At 34.8% G+C, this 17167-nt stretch overlaps 1 protein-coding gene across 2 annotated transcripts in view; it reads right to left on the minus strand.

Moving 5' to 3' along the window:
• UNC13C (unc-13 homolog C) overlaps positions 1-17167 on the minus strand; it is a 188418-nt gene that overhangs the window by 152348 nt on the left and 18903 nt on the right. For both annotated transcript variants that reach the window (XM_050903121.1, XM_050903120.1), the window contains exons 2-3: positions 15379-15401; positions 14782-14846 (exon numbers count right to left, since the gene is read on the minus strand). In XM_050903121.1, the coding sequence (XP_050759078.1) occupies positions 14782-14846; positions 15379-15401 (88 nt within the window). The remainder of the gene's footprint in view (positions 1-14781; positions 14847-15378; positions 15402-17167) is intronic.

The following is a 17167-nucleotide window of genomic DNA, read 5'->3' on the forward strand; positions in this document are numbered from 1 at the left end:
GTTCTACATTTGGAGCTCTTGACACACAGATAAATCCCATAGAGAGAACAAAGCCCATTTCTCATATCTTGTAATAAACAAAGACACTCCAAACATTGTTTCTGATACGGATTTTAAAAGATTAAATATAATGGTCAGGATCATCTACACATTCATTTAATCTTGTAGTTCAACATACCTGCAAATATATACACTGATATACACAAGATTCAATCCCCAAAACTGATGGTTTAACTTTAAAAACCCTGTGAAGTCAAGAGTCTTTCTCCACAAATTCAAATAGGACTGAGATTAAATTCTAAAAGCCCCATGCCCAGCTCTGCCAACACCATCAACCATTTAGACTTCAAAGATCTTTCCTCTGTCTTAATAACTCAGTATTCTCTTTCATATGGTGCCAAAGTCAGATGATGAAAATGCAATTTTTTTCCCAAATAAATTATATTTAAACTATTACTTAAAAAAAACTATTAAAGTTTTTCCATAAATTGTATCCCTTTTCCTATTAGTTAAAAAAAAAAAAAAAAAAAAAAAATCACATTTCACTATCATATCACAAAGCAACTAGTTTCACATAGCCGGTAGGAGTAAAGCTGGTAGGAGAGTAAATTTTATTTCCTAGTAGGAGAACTTCCGAGTTCCTCAAGCATTGATGTTCTTCAGGGAAATCCAGCTTGACAATGAATTTTCACCCTTTCTCTTGCAAAGAAAATAATAGCTATATTTTACACTCATAACATGGCTCAAAAATGAAATGATGCTTTCATCCTTAAGTTGTATATTGTTATTAAAAAAAAGCAGACATTTGGTGTTGGATTAAATTGTTTGATCCTGAGGGATGCTAAACCTCCTCAAACCCTTTTTTTCAAAATGGCACACAGTCTTTTGGCACTCTGCAGGATTGAGTTACAGATCACACTCAGAATAAAGTGAAGAATAAGGGTATAAACTGATTCAAAATATTGCTTTCTTAAGAGACTACAGCAAAAAAAAAATCTTTAGAAGATGAGTAAGGTGAAAATGCCTTTGAGTGTTCTTTCTCTGTGATTGTCTTCAGGTTATGAGGCGCTTTATTGTTAATAGATAAGCTCTTGCAGGAAGTTTCTTAAGTTGTATGTCATTAATTGGCATTATACTCATGGGGTGTATTGTGAATAATACTCTGAATACAGATAATAATTTCCTATTATAGGGGCTTAATTAAAGTTGTTTTAAGGGATGTGAGTTGCTATTCAGGTACTAGTTTCCAGAGCAAAATGTTGAAATAAACATGATGTTTATATACTCCCCAGAATGTATATCACATTTAGCTAAAGAACAAGGCCCAAATTCTTCTTTACTGTATGATCACCTATTGGTTCACAGACAAGTTCTTATTCTGCAAAAGCTGAAAGTAATTTTGGAGCTTTAAGAAAAGAGTTTGCAGTTTCATTTTGATCTATATTGACCAAACCTAATTAAAGATATAAAAACAGTACATGGGAAGAATGCATTCCTTGTTCTAGGTTCTGAAAAAACCCCTGATGTACAAAGGGGATTATTTCCAAGATTTTGAAAAACTAAAGCTTAACCTGCAGTCTCTAAAAGAGAGAGATCAATAAATTCCTCAATACTAACAAATACGCAACAACAGTATTAGGTATTCTTGTTGAAAATCCTTTAACCAGAAAAGAATTCAGAATGTTCTTTCATAATGGTCCTGCTCTAAATTGTTGATGTTATTGCTAATACTTCTGTACAGGAAATTAGTTTCGACATTAAAGTAGTCATGGTCATTAAAAAAACGTAAGTAGTTGACTAACAAAGGAGCTAAGTTTGAAATTACTTTTTTTAATCATCTTTCAGTAATAGAAGGTCATGGTATTGTTTACCAGTGCAGTAAGGAAGGGAGGACTACAAGCTGCCTTCATATCAATGGCTTTACAGTGGATTAATAATTTCTGAGCTATTCACTGCATTGGATAAAACATATGTTAACAGCCCTGACTGACCCAGTAAAGATTTCCTGTACAGCATAGAGGTCTGTTGGTCCAAAGGATATTTGTAGGCAAAAGGACAAAATAATGTATAAAAGAGATAAACTTGTCACATGAGAATCATTAATTATTCTAATTACCGCAAAGAATTTAAAAGGAATGGTACAAATGTTCCTATACTTTCCGGAACTGTCCAGTTTTGGTGAAATGATATTTCTTATATTTTGCCCATTAGGACATTTTTCTCTATACTCAAATGAGAGCTCAGTGCATGTATCATACACTGTGCCTGAAATACTGTAACTGCCTGTAGTGTGAACAAGCTGGCTAAGACAGCAGCAAAAAGTTTTTCCCTACAGTTGATCAATTCTGCTTCATAGTTTTGAGTAGGACTTGTATGGATCCATTTTCCTTGACTCTCTTTAGATATAGTACAGAGTACGGTGATGTGTTAGGTTCACACACAAATACTTAATCAGATAGGCTGTCACCCTACACAATCAATTGGCTTCACTTCATCTCCACCAGCAACTAGACAACAGAAAACTAATTATGTTAGAGTTTTACCAAGTCAGGACTCACTTACTAGGGAATTGATTTTTTTATTTATTTGTAGCTAAACTGGGAGATGGTAAATCCATTAGTTCAAAATGTCACCCAAAAAACAACAGGATATGGAGGGGAGAAAAGCATAAATACATTTTCAGTGCAAGGAGAATGCAGTTCTGGTGCAATTTTCTAGAGAGAATTGAATCTGCCTTATGCTGACTTTTGGTGTCACACGACATTTTAAGATAATTTGGATCGCACCTGTCTGTACTTTAGTTATAAAGAAAAATTCTTCATAGAGATTCCCAAATATTTGAGCTGTCAGTAAGATGCTGAAGAAAGTTAAAATAAGTCACATGAATAGCTTTAAAACATTACAATAAATAACTTATATTTAGTCACAGCAGCAACAATAATACCCTGTTTAGTCTGATCCTGGTAGCGTTCATCAGGCCCACACTGTTCATTCAACTAAAATTATTCTTTCTTCTTTATTACAGACAAACATAGCACTTGAAAGCCATAATCAAAACACTTGAACTGTGATGAAAACAGTAGTATCTTCCAATAAAATCTGAAATTTTTTCTAGACTGGCAGTTTAGCGTAGCAATTCAGATGCAACTCCCAAGAGTAAAACATGTAATAATTTCTGTTCTGTAACTGGTAGGTAGCCTGTATGTTGAAGAACATGATACATGATCTATATGTATGCATATATGTATATATACATGTACCATTTTTTTGCAGATGAGGACTTGATCAACTATGTTTTCCTTTCAGCCCATATAAACAGATGGGTCCTCTACTAAACTATTCAAAACCCTATTTGGACACTGTCATTCTTAGTGTGGTACCCTTTGCAGTATACTTGATATATTTGACTGTCCAAAAACTTCCAACCTTTTTCCTCCCAAGTCAGTCATCAGTTTTAGAGGACTGCATTACAAATTGAGAGTTGTGGCACTGTACGTATTGTACGTATTCGCTAGTGGTTCTTAGAAAATTACTGTGTAAGTTATAGTAACATTACAAATATTTAACAATTGTAATTTTATGAAAGGTATCAATCTTATGTCACAATACCTGTATTTGATCAAAATAAATAAATGCAAAAATGTTGGAATTTTTGTCATTAAAAATGAAACATCTCACTGTTTAATATAAAGAGGTTTTTACTTTTCTTCTCTTTTTCATTCCTAGGCATAAAAAATTTGGAAAGAATCACAGCCACTCTTTAAGGTCTGTGTAAGTGAGTTCATTTTCAGATGAAAATAATGACGAAAATTAAGGTGAGGTTTCACTGTTTTGTTTTTTAAATCAGTCAGTATTGAACATACATTTTAGGTTACTGGGATACTTCATTTTCTTGAAGTTCTTAGGATATTTCTGATTAGATGAGTCTGTTTTATAGCATAATTAAATTTATGTAGTTAAATGTGATAAATAATAACTTATAAAGCTTTAATAACTTATAATGCTGGTCTGATCTCATAAAAATTGAGATAATTTTTTGAAGATTGAACTAGGGGTAAGGAAGGGAAGAACAAATGTATCATTGCTGCATATTATAATCACAAAATGTAGAGAGTGGCTTTTGTAAAAACATAAAAATGGAACCATGCGAGTTAATGAAAATAATTATGAGACAGCCACGCTGTCTGAAGACCCACAAATCCACACTTGGGTAGCAATACATAATTTTTGCTGGAGTGGAAAACTGAAATTGGAGATCTAAAATTGTATATGAATACTGGGAGAAAATACCAGCATTATAGAAGTAATTATAGGACTGGATTTACAGCTTTTCCTGGTCCTCAGTATATTAAAATGTCACCAAAGAAATACCTAGCACTTTCTCTGAAAATGAAAGTTGGATTAAAAGAGCCTTAATATGAGCTAAAAATACTATATTAAGAAATGAAAAGAAAAAAAAAAGAGCCAAATCCCTCCATAGAAGAAAACCTGTTATCCTGGTCAGTTCAAGAAGCTGTCAGAAAATTTTGGGGTAGACTAGACTATACTAGAAGACTATATCCACTCAAATTTTGGCAGACTCTGTGCTCAAATTAGTATGCGTATTAGTGTCATGAAAATGTTGAAATTATGTTTGTTAATCATATTTCTATAGTAAAGATATGAATTAATCACACATTAGGATATATTGATAGGTGCTCAGATTCTGGCTGAGGCAGCAAACCAGACTTTGTGACTACAGCTTTGAGCTTCCCTCTGCTTTCTGATCACAAATCTGTTGAATCCTTCATCCCCAGGTGCAAGCCAAAGCAGACGGACAGATATTCTAAATTGTGCTAACAGGCCTCTGGGGCCGTCTCAGCTTTTGGAAAAACTAAAGTTGCTTGCAAAGAAGTTCTGACCTCATTTCTTTTTCCCATCATGCTCGTTGTCACATTACTGGGAGCTGATGCTAGCCAACTAAAATGACTTTATGCTAGCCTTGGGCAATGTGGCCTCAAAGCGCCACCATTTCAACTTGTAAATTTTTTTCCTTTATTTTTTCAGTATTTGGGGAAAAAAAAAAAACAACCAACCCAACAAGCCACACAAAAACCCCCAAAACACTAAAATTATTTCCTAAGGCCCAAACTAAAAAAAATTATTAAAACCAAGCATCAGCAAAACAGCATTAAAACTACATTTGCTGATATTCTTGACCCTTACACCAGAGCAAATCAGTAGTAACACTAATGAAGACAGAGTATTCACAGTGCTGCAAAAATTGTCTAGAAGGAAAATCTGGTCTCAACAATTACAGGGAAGAGAAAAATCTGAACATCCTTCTCAAAATTAACACTCCCTTAGCAGAACTGTTGCAATACCATAGAACCAAGGACTCATTTTGAATTCCCTCTACTGTCCTTGAAGTCTATGTAAATGGTTTCCTTAGTATCAACATGGCCATAATGAAAAGAGACCAACAAGGGAAAGAAAAAAGCCAATTTGCATAAAGTTTGTGAGAATTTATAAGGTGGAGATAGAAAGATCTACAAGACACATTCATTTGCAAAACCAGGATGGAGACCTTCCTAGAACTAGATGAGGCAATAACATGCTACACTTAGTTTACCTTTGACAATATACATCTCTGTGGTTGGCATTATCATAGGATCATAGCATCTTATCAAAATAAGAATATAAACCTCCTGGAGCAGAAAGAGACAAAACAGATTAAAAGCAATACTGAAATGTCAGTGACACCCTAATGAAGGTGGTGAGACTGTATCTTACAAAAAAAAAAAAAAACCAACACCCCAACAAAACCTTAATTTCTCTTTTAAATCCAGATATTTATGTATCTGTGAACTTTCAGCATGCTATATTATCATGGAATCATGGCCAAACAGCTTTACTACATTTCCACCTCTGATTAACTAATAATTTCTGCAGATGTGATATCACATGGATTTAGAAATACATCCACAGGAATACATAACTGACTGTTCCTAGCCTATACATGTTTGAGTCTGGCCAGCATCCAAATTAAAACTTCTTCAGTGACAGTCAAGACAATTTATTTCTGCACCACATTCTGTATCAGAAAGTCTTTCATAAGACAGTTAAACATAAAACAGGGAGAGTTAAGTCAATATGAAAAGTGTAGAAAAGACTTGGAATCTGGGAGGCTGTGAGTTCCTTATGGGTGTGGATGACAACTAGAGCACACTTCATCTGGGAGTTAAGAGGAAGGATGAAATGGAAGAAGTAGAGAAATCAGCAAAAGAGACAGCAGATCTGAAACAAGAGAAACAAGAACAAAAACTTGAAAATGAAGAGGACAATTTTAATTGGACTTGCTAGTAGCTAGTAAGCAGGTGAAAAGAGTCTTGAACCTCTCAGAGCAATCTACACACATCATTCTTGACTTGTAAAATTTCAAACAGGGATTCTTGAAAAGCTAAGCAAGGAGTAAGCAGTTCTACTAACTTCAAGATACTGCTGAAGTTTGACAGATATACAAGGAGAGATAAAAGTCTAGTTCAAACCATTTGTGTAATTTGGATGCTTTTTTTAAAAGTACAATCTTCAGGATTTTCATCTAATTCTTCTAATGCATCAAGTCCATATTGACACAATTTTTTGCACAGAAAATTCCCAAATTGCCTGTTGGCCATATTAAAATCCTCAAAGGCATCCCTCTGTTTCTGTTTGTAGAGTTCCTTCTAGTTACAAGAGAAAAATAATGGTAATCGCTTTCATATCTTAGTTGAGTGGGTAAAGCAATTACCTAGAGTATAGGAGAGTTTATTTTAACCCTTAAGAGCATTACCACTTTCCAAGCACTATTCTAACTGTTATCCTATAAATTTAGGAGATAATCTGTTTCTCCCACACCTCCTTCTGATGCACCTGCACCATTCTGTAAGAAAGGGAAAGGAATTCATAGGTTGTTTATGCATTTCCTTCCCATTTTCACATAAACAGTCTTTGGTGCAGGGTTTTGATATTAGAATTTTCTTTTCAAGAACATAAAGATCAAGGTAGACCCAAATTGCAACTTCCAGACATATCTATAAATCTCAGCAAAAGCATGATAGAAATAAAATAACATTTCTGAGGTTGTGAAAAGTAAATGTACAGAGACTAAGAGATAAACTCAGAAACTCGGATTCTCAGGGCTCTTTGTTACTCAGGAGCAGTTCCATCAGCAGTGAATAAAACTCATCACGTGTATAAGGCATTCTTATGCCACAAAGAGCTACTTCTGACAAGCAATGTCTATAAAATCACTTCCATCTATTATTCTGCTCTATAACACAAAATATGACTAAAATTGAGGTTCTTACTGGACTCCTTTTACTGATCACTAAGGAGTAGCATATAGGAAGGAAAAAAAAAAAATCCAGATTCAGGAATGACTAATAGTCTTTTCCTGGGAGAAAAAATTATGTTTGAATTAAGAATGCTGATGATGCTACCAAAGAAAGAAAAGGACATGGCTTTTGAGGGAACAGCAAGAATGACAGAATCAAGACAGATGAGTATATAATATAAAGATATTTTGTTACGACATTAGTGGTGTAATTTATGTTCAGTCAGTAATTTACCATAACTCACACCTCTGTCTCTTTAAATATAGCTTAGTTTTCTACTCAATCTGTACTTCCCCCTACAATCTTTTCATTAGGATTTCCAGCTCAAGTTCAATTTAGCAGAAACATCTAGATCTGATTTTTTTTCTCTGTGTATCTGTAAAATATCACAAATATTTGCTTAAAAGTTATACATGGTCAAGAAGTGCCCACTTTGTTATTTAAAAAAAAGTATTACTAAAATTCATTCCAATTATCATCTGCAAAATATTAATGGCATGAAATATTTGGGTTTTAAACGAGCTTCACCATCTCTTCTGACAATACTAGGGCAGTACTGTAGCTATGTCGTGGTTTAACCCCAGCGAGCAGCTAAGCACCACGCAGCCGCTTCCCCCTCCCCCCGCAGTGTCCCAGCCAAAACCAGGACAAGGTACTATCAACAAGTTTATGTATTGTACTAGCTGGTTCTGCAACTTGTCTGCAACTTTTTTAATTGCTGAAGTATGGCAATGTCAGAGAGTTCTTACACATACGTACTTATTCACCTGAATACTTTCAACAGATTAAAGAAACTAACCAGACTTCAGGGAAGAACTGCAATTTTGAAACTGCAGCTTATACAGGAAATTATTTCCTTTCTTTTGTGCAATGAATCAATGACCGATGAACTCATAAGACAATAATACTTCCTGCCTCTTCTTTGCCCAGCACTCAATCAGTGCATAGCAAAGATCATAGAGAAAATTTGAGACTCTCAGGATTTCTTTTGCCTTTACTGGTTTCAGTTCCTACCATAGAAAAGATGATTGTTTGCTTCATAACTGTTACTTGTTACAGTGTATTTTAAACTTGATTATACTGGGAGTTTATACTAATTCCACTAAAGTATCTTGTTGGTCTTTAGTTCCCATAACTGGGACAAAATGTCAGTGTAAACAAAGTCTAAGTTTTACCTACTTTACGTATTTAAGGTGGCTCTATCGCATACTGAAGAAAAGTAGGTGACTTTTACCTCAAACACACAGTTAATCAGGGCTAAGTCCTTCACTGAATTATTCCAGAATGTTTTTTCTTTATTATCATCAAATGTAAGCATACTTTTCTTTATTATTATCATGAGTCATTTTAATGACGAATGTCTAGAAATCTCAGTATACAAACTGCTGGAAAGTGAGATGTGATTTCCTTACTTATACCTTGTCAGATGAAGTACAAAATGCTTGATCAGGGAATGGAAAAGCAGCCATGCAATCTACCGGCACACTGTGCTGAAAAAATTCATTTTGCTGTTCGAAAAAATTAAATTCCAGCTGAACTAGACAAGAACTCTTACTTGGACTGAAAAAATGGGAGGAAAACCAAACATGAATACCATATAGAGGTACATCGGTGATTATCTGTAGAAGCGTTATCAAAAAGAAACAAACCCCAAACTTTTTCCTCCTAGTCTTTAACTATCTTGAAATACAAATAACACATTTATTAAAATCTTTGCTGAAACAAGAGAGGTTCCAAGTATCAGAGATATGTTGACTGGGGGAAGTTTGAAGCCAGGCTAAGACTAGTTATTGGCTAATATTTCAATCGCAAAAAACTAGGAATAAATTAGTACCTGAATGCACTCTCTCACTTCAGTAATACTGATAGAATACATACTCTGTAGAGAATAAGACAACTATGGAAAAAACTGCTAGATATGGCCTGGTGCCTAGAGTGTTTCTAGTTAGCTATGTTCTTAAAATCTCTTTATATTGTTTGCACTTGGCATCCACAAGTCTAATAGTAATTCTAGGTTAGTATGCTTCAAAACCCACTTCCAATTCATCTGGGTCCAACAGCTGTCTCTGCATAATTTGGGATAAACAGTGACTCTTCCTTTCTTTTTGAAGATTAAAGGGCAACAGGGAGAAAAGTAGCTCTGGCAAGGGTTTGGCTGGAGCAGGTAGTGGTGGCCTTGCAGTGGTTTGAATGTAAGGATTGTTTGAGGGGTGGGGTTCAAAGGAAGAGAACAACAACAAAGACCATATTTTTAAACTTAGGAAGAGCTAATAGTATGAAAGGCTGGAATGAAGGAGCTTGGAGCAGATATGAGCCTGTATATCTCTTTTGGGTTTGGTGGGAAGACAGAAGGAAAGTGCCTAAGCAAGGTAATATGCTAAAGAAGGGCTACATCAGAAATTCTGATCACCGCCATTTAGGCTGAAGACTGATAGTCTGTGGATACAGGCACATACAGAAGGATAAAGGTAATAGCCACTGGACTCTACCATATATTGAGGGGTGGGGGGAAAGCAACTGAGGGGGCCTGTATGCAAGTTATTTCCATGTTACTCCTGGTAGTAGAGCAGGCATAGCATTTTATATTCTTTTTTAAACATTTTAAAATGCTGTTAAATTAGTTTTTTCCCCAATATAAATATTTAGTTAGAAGCACTATATAAAGGAAAGAAATTACAGAACTGATTAAAACAAAAAATCATTTCAAGTACACAGACAAAACTAAAAGGTAAGAGCACAAAAGGAGATTGGTGCACAATAAGGTGAACAATATCCAGTAGAGACATGGAAAGGCTGACCCACCAAACTCTCATATCTCACGGATAGATAAACAATAAATGTACACCTGCCTGGGAAGATACGTTTCAGTTTTAAGTGGAGAGTAGGAAAATCCGCTGGGAGATCCAGTGGGAAAATACAGTTCCACTAATATATATGTGCGCTGAAAACACACATCTCAATCTTATTCTTGGAGAACTGCATATTCAGTACTTTTTCTTGCATCTTTACTGAAACAGCCCCAACTTTGGGGATATGAACTAGAAATTCTCCTATGCACAAATTCTTTGTACAAGAACAAATCTGATCCTTCTAATAACATTTAAGAGGACCGTAGGTATGCAAAGATTATTGGTTATCAGCTGGAAGTAAAGATTAATATACTGATCTGGATTGTGAGATCAAATTTTGTTGAAAAACAGGAGAATAGCTACATTACCAGAACTAACAAACTGGGCAATGCTGTATTGACAGTGAAATATTAATCTTTGTGTATAGTATTTGGAACATTAAACGCTACAGCCATAGACAAACTGTTATAGGTTATATATTAAATTCTCTACTTCCCTCCCTACCTCCAATAATAACAACCCAACAACATCCTGGCATGGATGATGAAGTTGAAGGCACACAAGTTATCATTCAAGGCAAGGAAAAAAAAACCTGTAATGTTGACTATTTTTTGTGTGCTTCTGAAGATATTCTGCATAACAATCATCTATTTGAATTTGTCAGAGAATCCAAGAAAAATGAATTTGTTTTACCATTAAGAACATGCCACTGAAGGAAAGGAGTAATCATCTGCATGCAGCACCATCTGTGTACCATTAGCAAATTTCAGAATGGATTAGGCCATGTGGTAAAATTATCCGTCTCTGACATCACTGCCATCAGGCAAGCAGTGAATTAATACAGACCAAGTCTCTGGAAAAAGTAAAACAGTACTACCCTAGATTCATATACATGATGAAAAACCCAGCTGACCTCCATGTACTTTTCAAAAATACTGAAAGGTTGAATTCTAAAGCATCTCATCTTCAATAAAATGAAGAAGAAAAATAAAATGAAGATATTATATGACACTGGCATGGAAAGAACAGGAAAGATGGAGCTTTTGCCTTTTAACAGAGAAATAGCATGAGAAGCCCCAGGAAAACTGTATTTGGTCTTTGCCTTTCCTTTCTCATCCTGGCTTTTCTCTCATTTCATGCAGCCAAGTGGAGATCATTGCAGAGAACGAAGAGTTGCAGTCTGTGCCATGAACTTGGGATGTGCTGGTGCATGTGAGGTGGGTTCACAGCATTGTGCTATGAGAGAGAGGGAAGAGTAAGGCGGAAGAGACGCAATTGAGATATTTTTGTATAAAGCAAGGTATCAAGGGTTGTGCAGGAAAGAATCTCCCCTCACTTCAAACGGCAACACCTTTTGGGGAGAGTAAGAGGGAAAAGGAGTCATAGCTAAGGCTGCAGACAGTTATGCTGGCAGTGAAGAAGCTGAGGGATCCTAGAATTTAGAATTAGGTTTTTCATGCACGAGTAGAGTGGAAAATGTGATTAAAACAGAGCCACAACGGTCTTTGTGATGTCAGGGTTCTTCAGCTGAAGGAGATGTTAAGTGAAAATTGCATCACTGTTTTCAGGGAGGCCTAGTGAAACAGAGGCTTGCACAAAGATATTGCAGACAGCAAAGGGAGTAGAGGCCCAGTCTAAACTTTGTCAGTAAAAGTAGTAAGGTTTAATCTAAAAACATGAGCTAGTATTGAGCTATTGTCAGTCATTCGAAGTAGTCCTACGCAGCACTTGTACACAGGTTGTCTATACAAGGGATTGACACAGCTTATCCTCAGAGGATTCAATATTTGAATTTATTCACCTGTGAATGGAAGAAGGGGCATAAAAAGAGCAACTTCTGTCTGTATAGTCCTTGTCAGTGCCAAAAGGTCTCCTTACATCTATGAGATTTTTTTTTTGTGTGGAACCCACAAAAAATAAGAATTCTATACACTCTTGTACACTACTAAGTCCTACACCTATTAGGAAATTGTAATTAAGTAATTGGCTATGGAAAGTAGTGCATACAGCAAAACTGTATGTTCACAGGCAGCTTCCTGCATGCATAGATATCAATACTTGATTGTCAGTACCTACACTCAGAGTCTGCTTACAAAATGCTATTCCTAAACTACATGATAACTAGATGTTAAACTGTTTCTCTTCTGGTTTTGCAGATTGCAAGCAATATGACAGAATGACCTCTCTCTTATCAAGCTTACTCATATGGGGGGCAAACAATAAAAGGTAATAGAGCAACAAGCAGGTTACTTAAAGAAGGGGAAATAAGGAAAAAAAGAAAAATCATATGAAATTGAAAATTTTCCTTAAGATTTTGGTTACTTTAAGAAATGATTCTCTAACTTAAGCAATGAAAGCCCAGCCACATGCAGTGATCAAAACTGGGTCATTAAAAACCATGGATGAGAAATCCAAGACAGTTTGGACTAGCTTTATTTTCAGTCTCGGATTTCTGATTTTTCTAGAGAAAAAAACCCCATTTCTTCTTATTCTAGGAATACAGCATTGAATCGAATATACAATTCTGCACTGAACAGCACCTATAAAAGTATCTGAGAACATCAATTTCTACATTGTATTTCAAGAATTTGAACTCATTTTGATGTTAAATATTGTTCTCTTACTAGTTCTGAAAATTATACAGTGACCTATACCCCAAACTTCTCAAAAGTAGTTGTTGAAAGGTATGAACAGCTTTTTTTTTTTTTTTTAATACACAAAACCCAAAGTTTTGTGCCAGGCTTACACACTAATGCTTCTGAGTATGATCATTCTTAGTTTCAGTAGACCACAGCTTACTGTGTAGTTTTTAAGACGTCAGATTCCTGCTTCTCAGTGGTGAGGTACATTATTATTAGTGGTGCATCAAATCATAAATTACTCAAATCTGAGGCCATCAAAACCTATGAGCAAAAATGAATTGACACTGCATAGCACAAGAGAAAAGAAGGATATACCTTCTTTGCAGATATGACAAAGAGAATTTGAGGCAAATATCAGAAGCTGCCTCTGTGATGCCTTCTCGTTCTGATATGCATTATTTTTTTCAACAAAGAAGCCACCAAATATAAATTGTCATACATCAAATCAAAAAGTTATTGTCATAATTTGCTAGCACAGTTGCAATGGATCTGATGAAAGCCCTGCATGATTCCATTAGAAAAATAATGTGAACATGAGCATAGAGAGCTTTACTAAATGTTTTTGTGGCTAATACATTGCTGAAAAAGTATTCAAATCAGTAATCTAATCAAGAGAAACAAAGTTGCTTCAGATGTTCTAGTTTCATGTTGACAAACAATATAATTCAAACAAATACTAATGTTTTGCATTTGGAAGTCAGGAAAGAAAATTCACAGCACTTATATTGTTCTATTTTTAAAATGTAGAGAGAGAAAATCCCATTCAAAGAAGGATTAGTTGTTTTGGCATAGTAAGAAATAATGCTGATCAATATACAAGGCAAAAGTTTTTATCATTTTAGTACCGAGATACTTTCGACCTTTTTGACCTTATGAGAAAACTACAACTGATCAAAGTGAAAGCAATGTGTGGTTTGCGAGCCAAAAGAAGTATGCTATAATTTTATTCTAATGCCAAAGAGCATGTTAATAAGAAAACCACATCCATTATCTCTTACAATATTTAAAATGTTTCACATTGCATTCAGCAACTAATCCTGCACAATGTCACATATGGCCTCCCACTTTTACAGCAACTCTGAAGTTTCTATGAGCTGGAAAAGGAAGAGATACAACACTTCAAGGTATGACAAACTATACGGAAACTACCTAAGCCACTGAAAAGCTGGAGAGTGCTCTTAAATTTGTTTAAGGTTTAGCAATAAGTACAAATGTTACCCTAACTATACCTTCTACAGCAGCATATGAATTATATTAAGCAAATTAATATCATTAGTACCTTTTAGGTGAAACAAACCCCAAAACATAGGAATCTAAATGGGAAAATTTCATAGTGCCCAGAATCTGTTGTATAGCCTTTAAGATGTACAAATGAGAAGATGGAAGATAAATTAGATAATTTGATCTCATCACCTTGTCTTTGTAACAAAGCATAACTATAGCAAACAGTGCTTTTTGAGGAGAGATTTTCCTCAAAGTAAGGAATCCCTAGAACTGGATGTAAGATAACTCCATCTGGAGACAACCAAACAAAATGTACAGGTTTCTGCCACATTCACTCTCAGCAAATGGAAGATCTTTTTCTCTTGACCTTTTAGATTTCAAACATTAGACTGATATTATTATATTACTACACATTTACTAAAATGAAGACAAAAATCAAACTACAGCTTCAAAGGGCATTTATTTTTGTATGCAAAGTAGCAAACAGTTTTGTCATTCAGTTGACCTGTGCAACTGAATTGTTGTATTAATTTCTTAAAAATTAAGGACTTAAAAAAATTAAAAGCAGAAGACATACACAATGAAACTGACTGTCTTCCTTTTAAAATAATTCAATTTCTTGTAAGAACAAAACTTAGAAAAAATACTATAACACTATGAGACTAATTTGCAGATGTAAGTAACAAAATTCACAGTCATATTGGTACTTACCCACTAAAGGCCTGGACTGCATAAAGCTTGGAAGTATCCAAGGAACTTCCACTTACTATCCGAGCCTTTAATAAAGACCAAAAAAAAGTACAGTTAGTCAGTTGCTTTTAGTAAGTCTTGGACAGAATTTAACTGCATCAAACATATGACACCTAATATGAAAATGTTTAGCAGGGTCAGCTCCAGGCCAAAGCTAGAGTAACTATTGCTTTGGAATACATTTTGGTAGCATTCAGCATTTAGTGAAACACACTGGAAGAACCCATGGGAAGATAAGATATTGCTTCCCAAATATTGTTGTCTTTCAAGCCCTATAGTGTATGCAGTGTAGATCATAATTAGAGGCAAAAATCCCAGATATCATGTTTGACAGTAGCAGACCCCTGTGTTGGCAATTATGATAATCACGACAGTGAGGGTTATCCTGTTTATAAATGCAACACATTTGCAATACACTCAAAGGAGAACAAAAGAGTGGAAAGCTTGGAAAAACATGCAGATTTCACAACTAAAATGAAGGAACCAAACAGGTCAAATAAGTCACAAACAAAGGTCAACAAAATACATGAGCCCTATAGTAAATATGTGATTTTAAACCTTTTCATCCACAGAACCGCTATCTGAAAGAGAATTGGGAAGAAGGGGAATATAGGTTAGACAAAACAGTCTCTGTGAAAATATCTTATGCTATAAAAAACAGATTTATGCAGAGCAGAATCCAAGTAACACCTGTGCTTAACTGTATCATTGCAGCAAGATCACTGTCACCACATTTTAAACAAGCAAAAAGATGTTTTCAGTAGATAAGAACCCCTGCCGCTTATGCAGGACTATGTGGATACCATAATGCTCTATTTTCAAGGAAAATGAAAGTATTTCTGCTAAGGATATAAGAAAAAAACCAACAAACCCGAAACTCCTGAACTGTAACTATTCTATTCTATCACAGCTATTCATATAATGACAGAAATTACCCCCCAAATGCCAATAGAAGAAATACAATTGTGAAAGTATAAGATATGAGATATCTATATCTCATTACAAATTGCTTAATGCAAAAATGTGATGTATTCACATTTACTACCAGACAGAAAATATTTGCTGACAGGAAAAGCTACCCTTATTTTATTGTCTTGTCAATTTTAAAATACAAGTACACTTAAAATTGGTTTTATATACTATTCCACCAATAAGTGTCTTTTTTTTTTGACACTTTATAGTACAATGCATACATGAAACTGCATAATTTTAATTGTCACCTCACTAATCTTTCCATTTTAACTCCCCAAATGGAGTACACATTTTACAGGCCTTTTAAATAGTTCAGATTTTTTTAAGATGCTTGGAGATATCCCACATTACATACACTACAAAATGATCATTTACACCTTAAACACGTGCCACATTTCCTTTTTAAATGATTTTATCTACAGGAAAATATCACATTCAAACACATATATGAAAAATATATTGGCAAATGTAAAGGTGCATACAGTATAGTAGTGACAACCCAGGGAACTAAAAGGCTCTATTGTGCCACTAATTTTAGAGGCTACTTATGTGATCAAAGTAAAGCATGTGCACAAAAACGGACAGAATAGAAACTGGAGATAAGTTGTTCAAAACATGTTTTGCCAGTCAGATTACATCTGATTTTGTATTATTCAAAAAGGTTAAAGAGGATTGACCTACTAGGTATTAGCAATGTCACAACACCAAATTTGAATCCACAGAAAATCCAACTATGCAACAGTCTCTCCTCCTTTGTGAGACCACAAAATTTGCCATTTTCTTATGCTTGACTACAGATCTTAGCTTTTCTTTCACAGCTATTGTGAACAATCCTTTTAGAAAGAGTATGTCTAAAAGAACGAACTATAGTTTGTTGTCCCAAGGAAAATTTATGTTTTGTGTTATACAGAATATTAAATTCAAGCTATTACTAATAGTAAATTCCATGATTTAGTAAAAATAGAGTAAGCACTTCTCTGCGCACCAAGAACATCTGCTTGCTGTGAATTGATACTTTTTGTAGTTCTTCTCCTGAATGTAAAAGGACATGGTATCAGTTTTTATTTTTATGTTTTAGAAGAAAAGCATTAAGGTATTTTTTTCTGCTGGGACATGAACTATTCTGATGTTTTCTCACTTCAGAACTTCCCCACACACACCCCCTTCAGAAATACTAGAATTTTTATTTTGCCTCAGAAATTAATTCTTGACTAAATTAAGCTATAGTGTTTTAGTTGTCAAATTACCCTTATTTGACTGAGTAGATTTATAAAATGAGTTTAGTCTTTACATTTTCTTTATTTATTTGTGAAATATATTTGTCTGACAACATCAGATATGATTGGCTACTCTTTCTCCACAAGCATATAAAGAA

The sequence above is a fragment of the Gymnogyps californianus genome, chromosome 11 (genome assembly GCF_018139145.2).
Source record: "Gymnogyps californianus isolate 813 chromosome 11, ASM1813914v2, whole genome shotgun sequence".
In the NCBI taxonomy this organism is placed as follows: domain Eukaryota; kingdom Metazoa; phylum Chordata; class Aves; order Accipitriformes; family Cathartidae; genus Gymnogyps; species Gymnogyps californianus.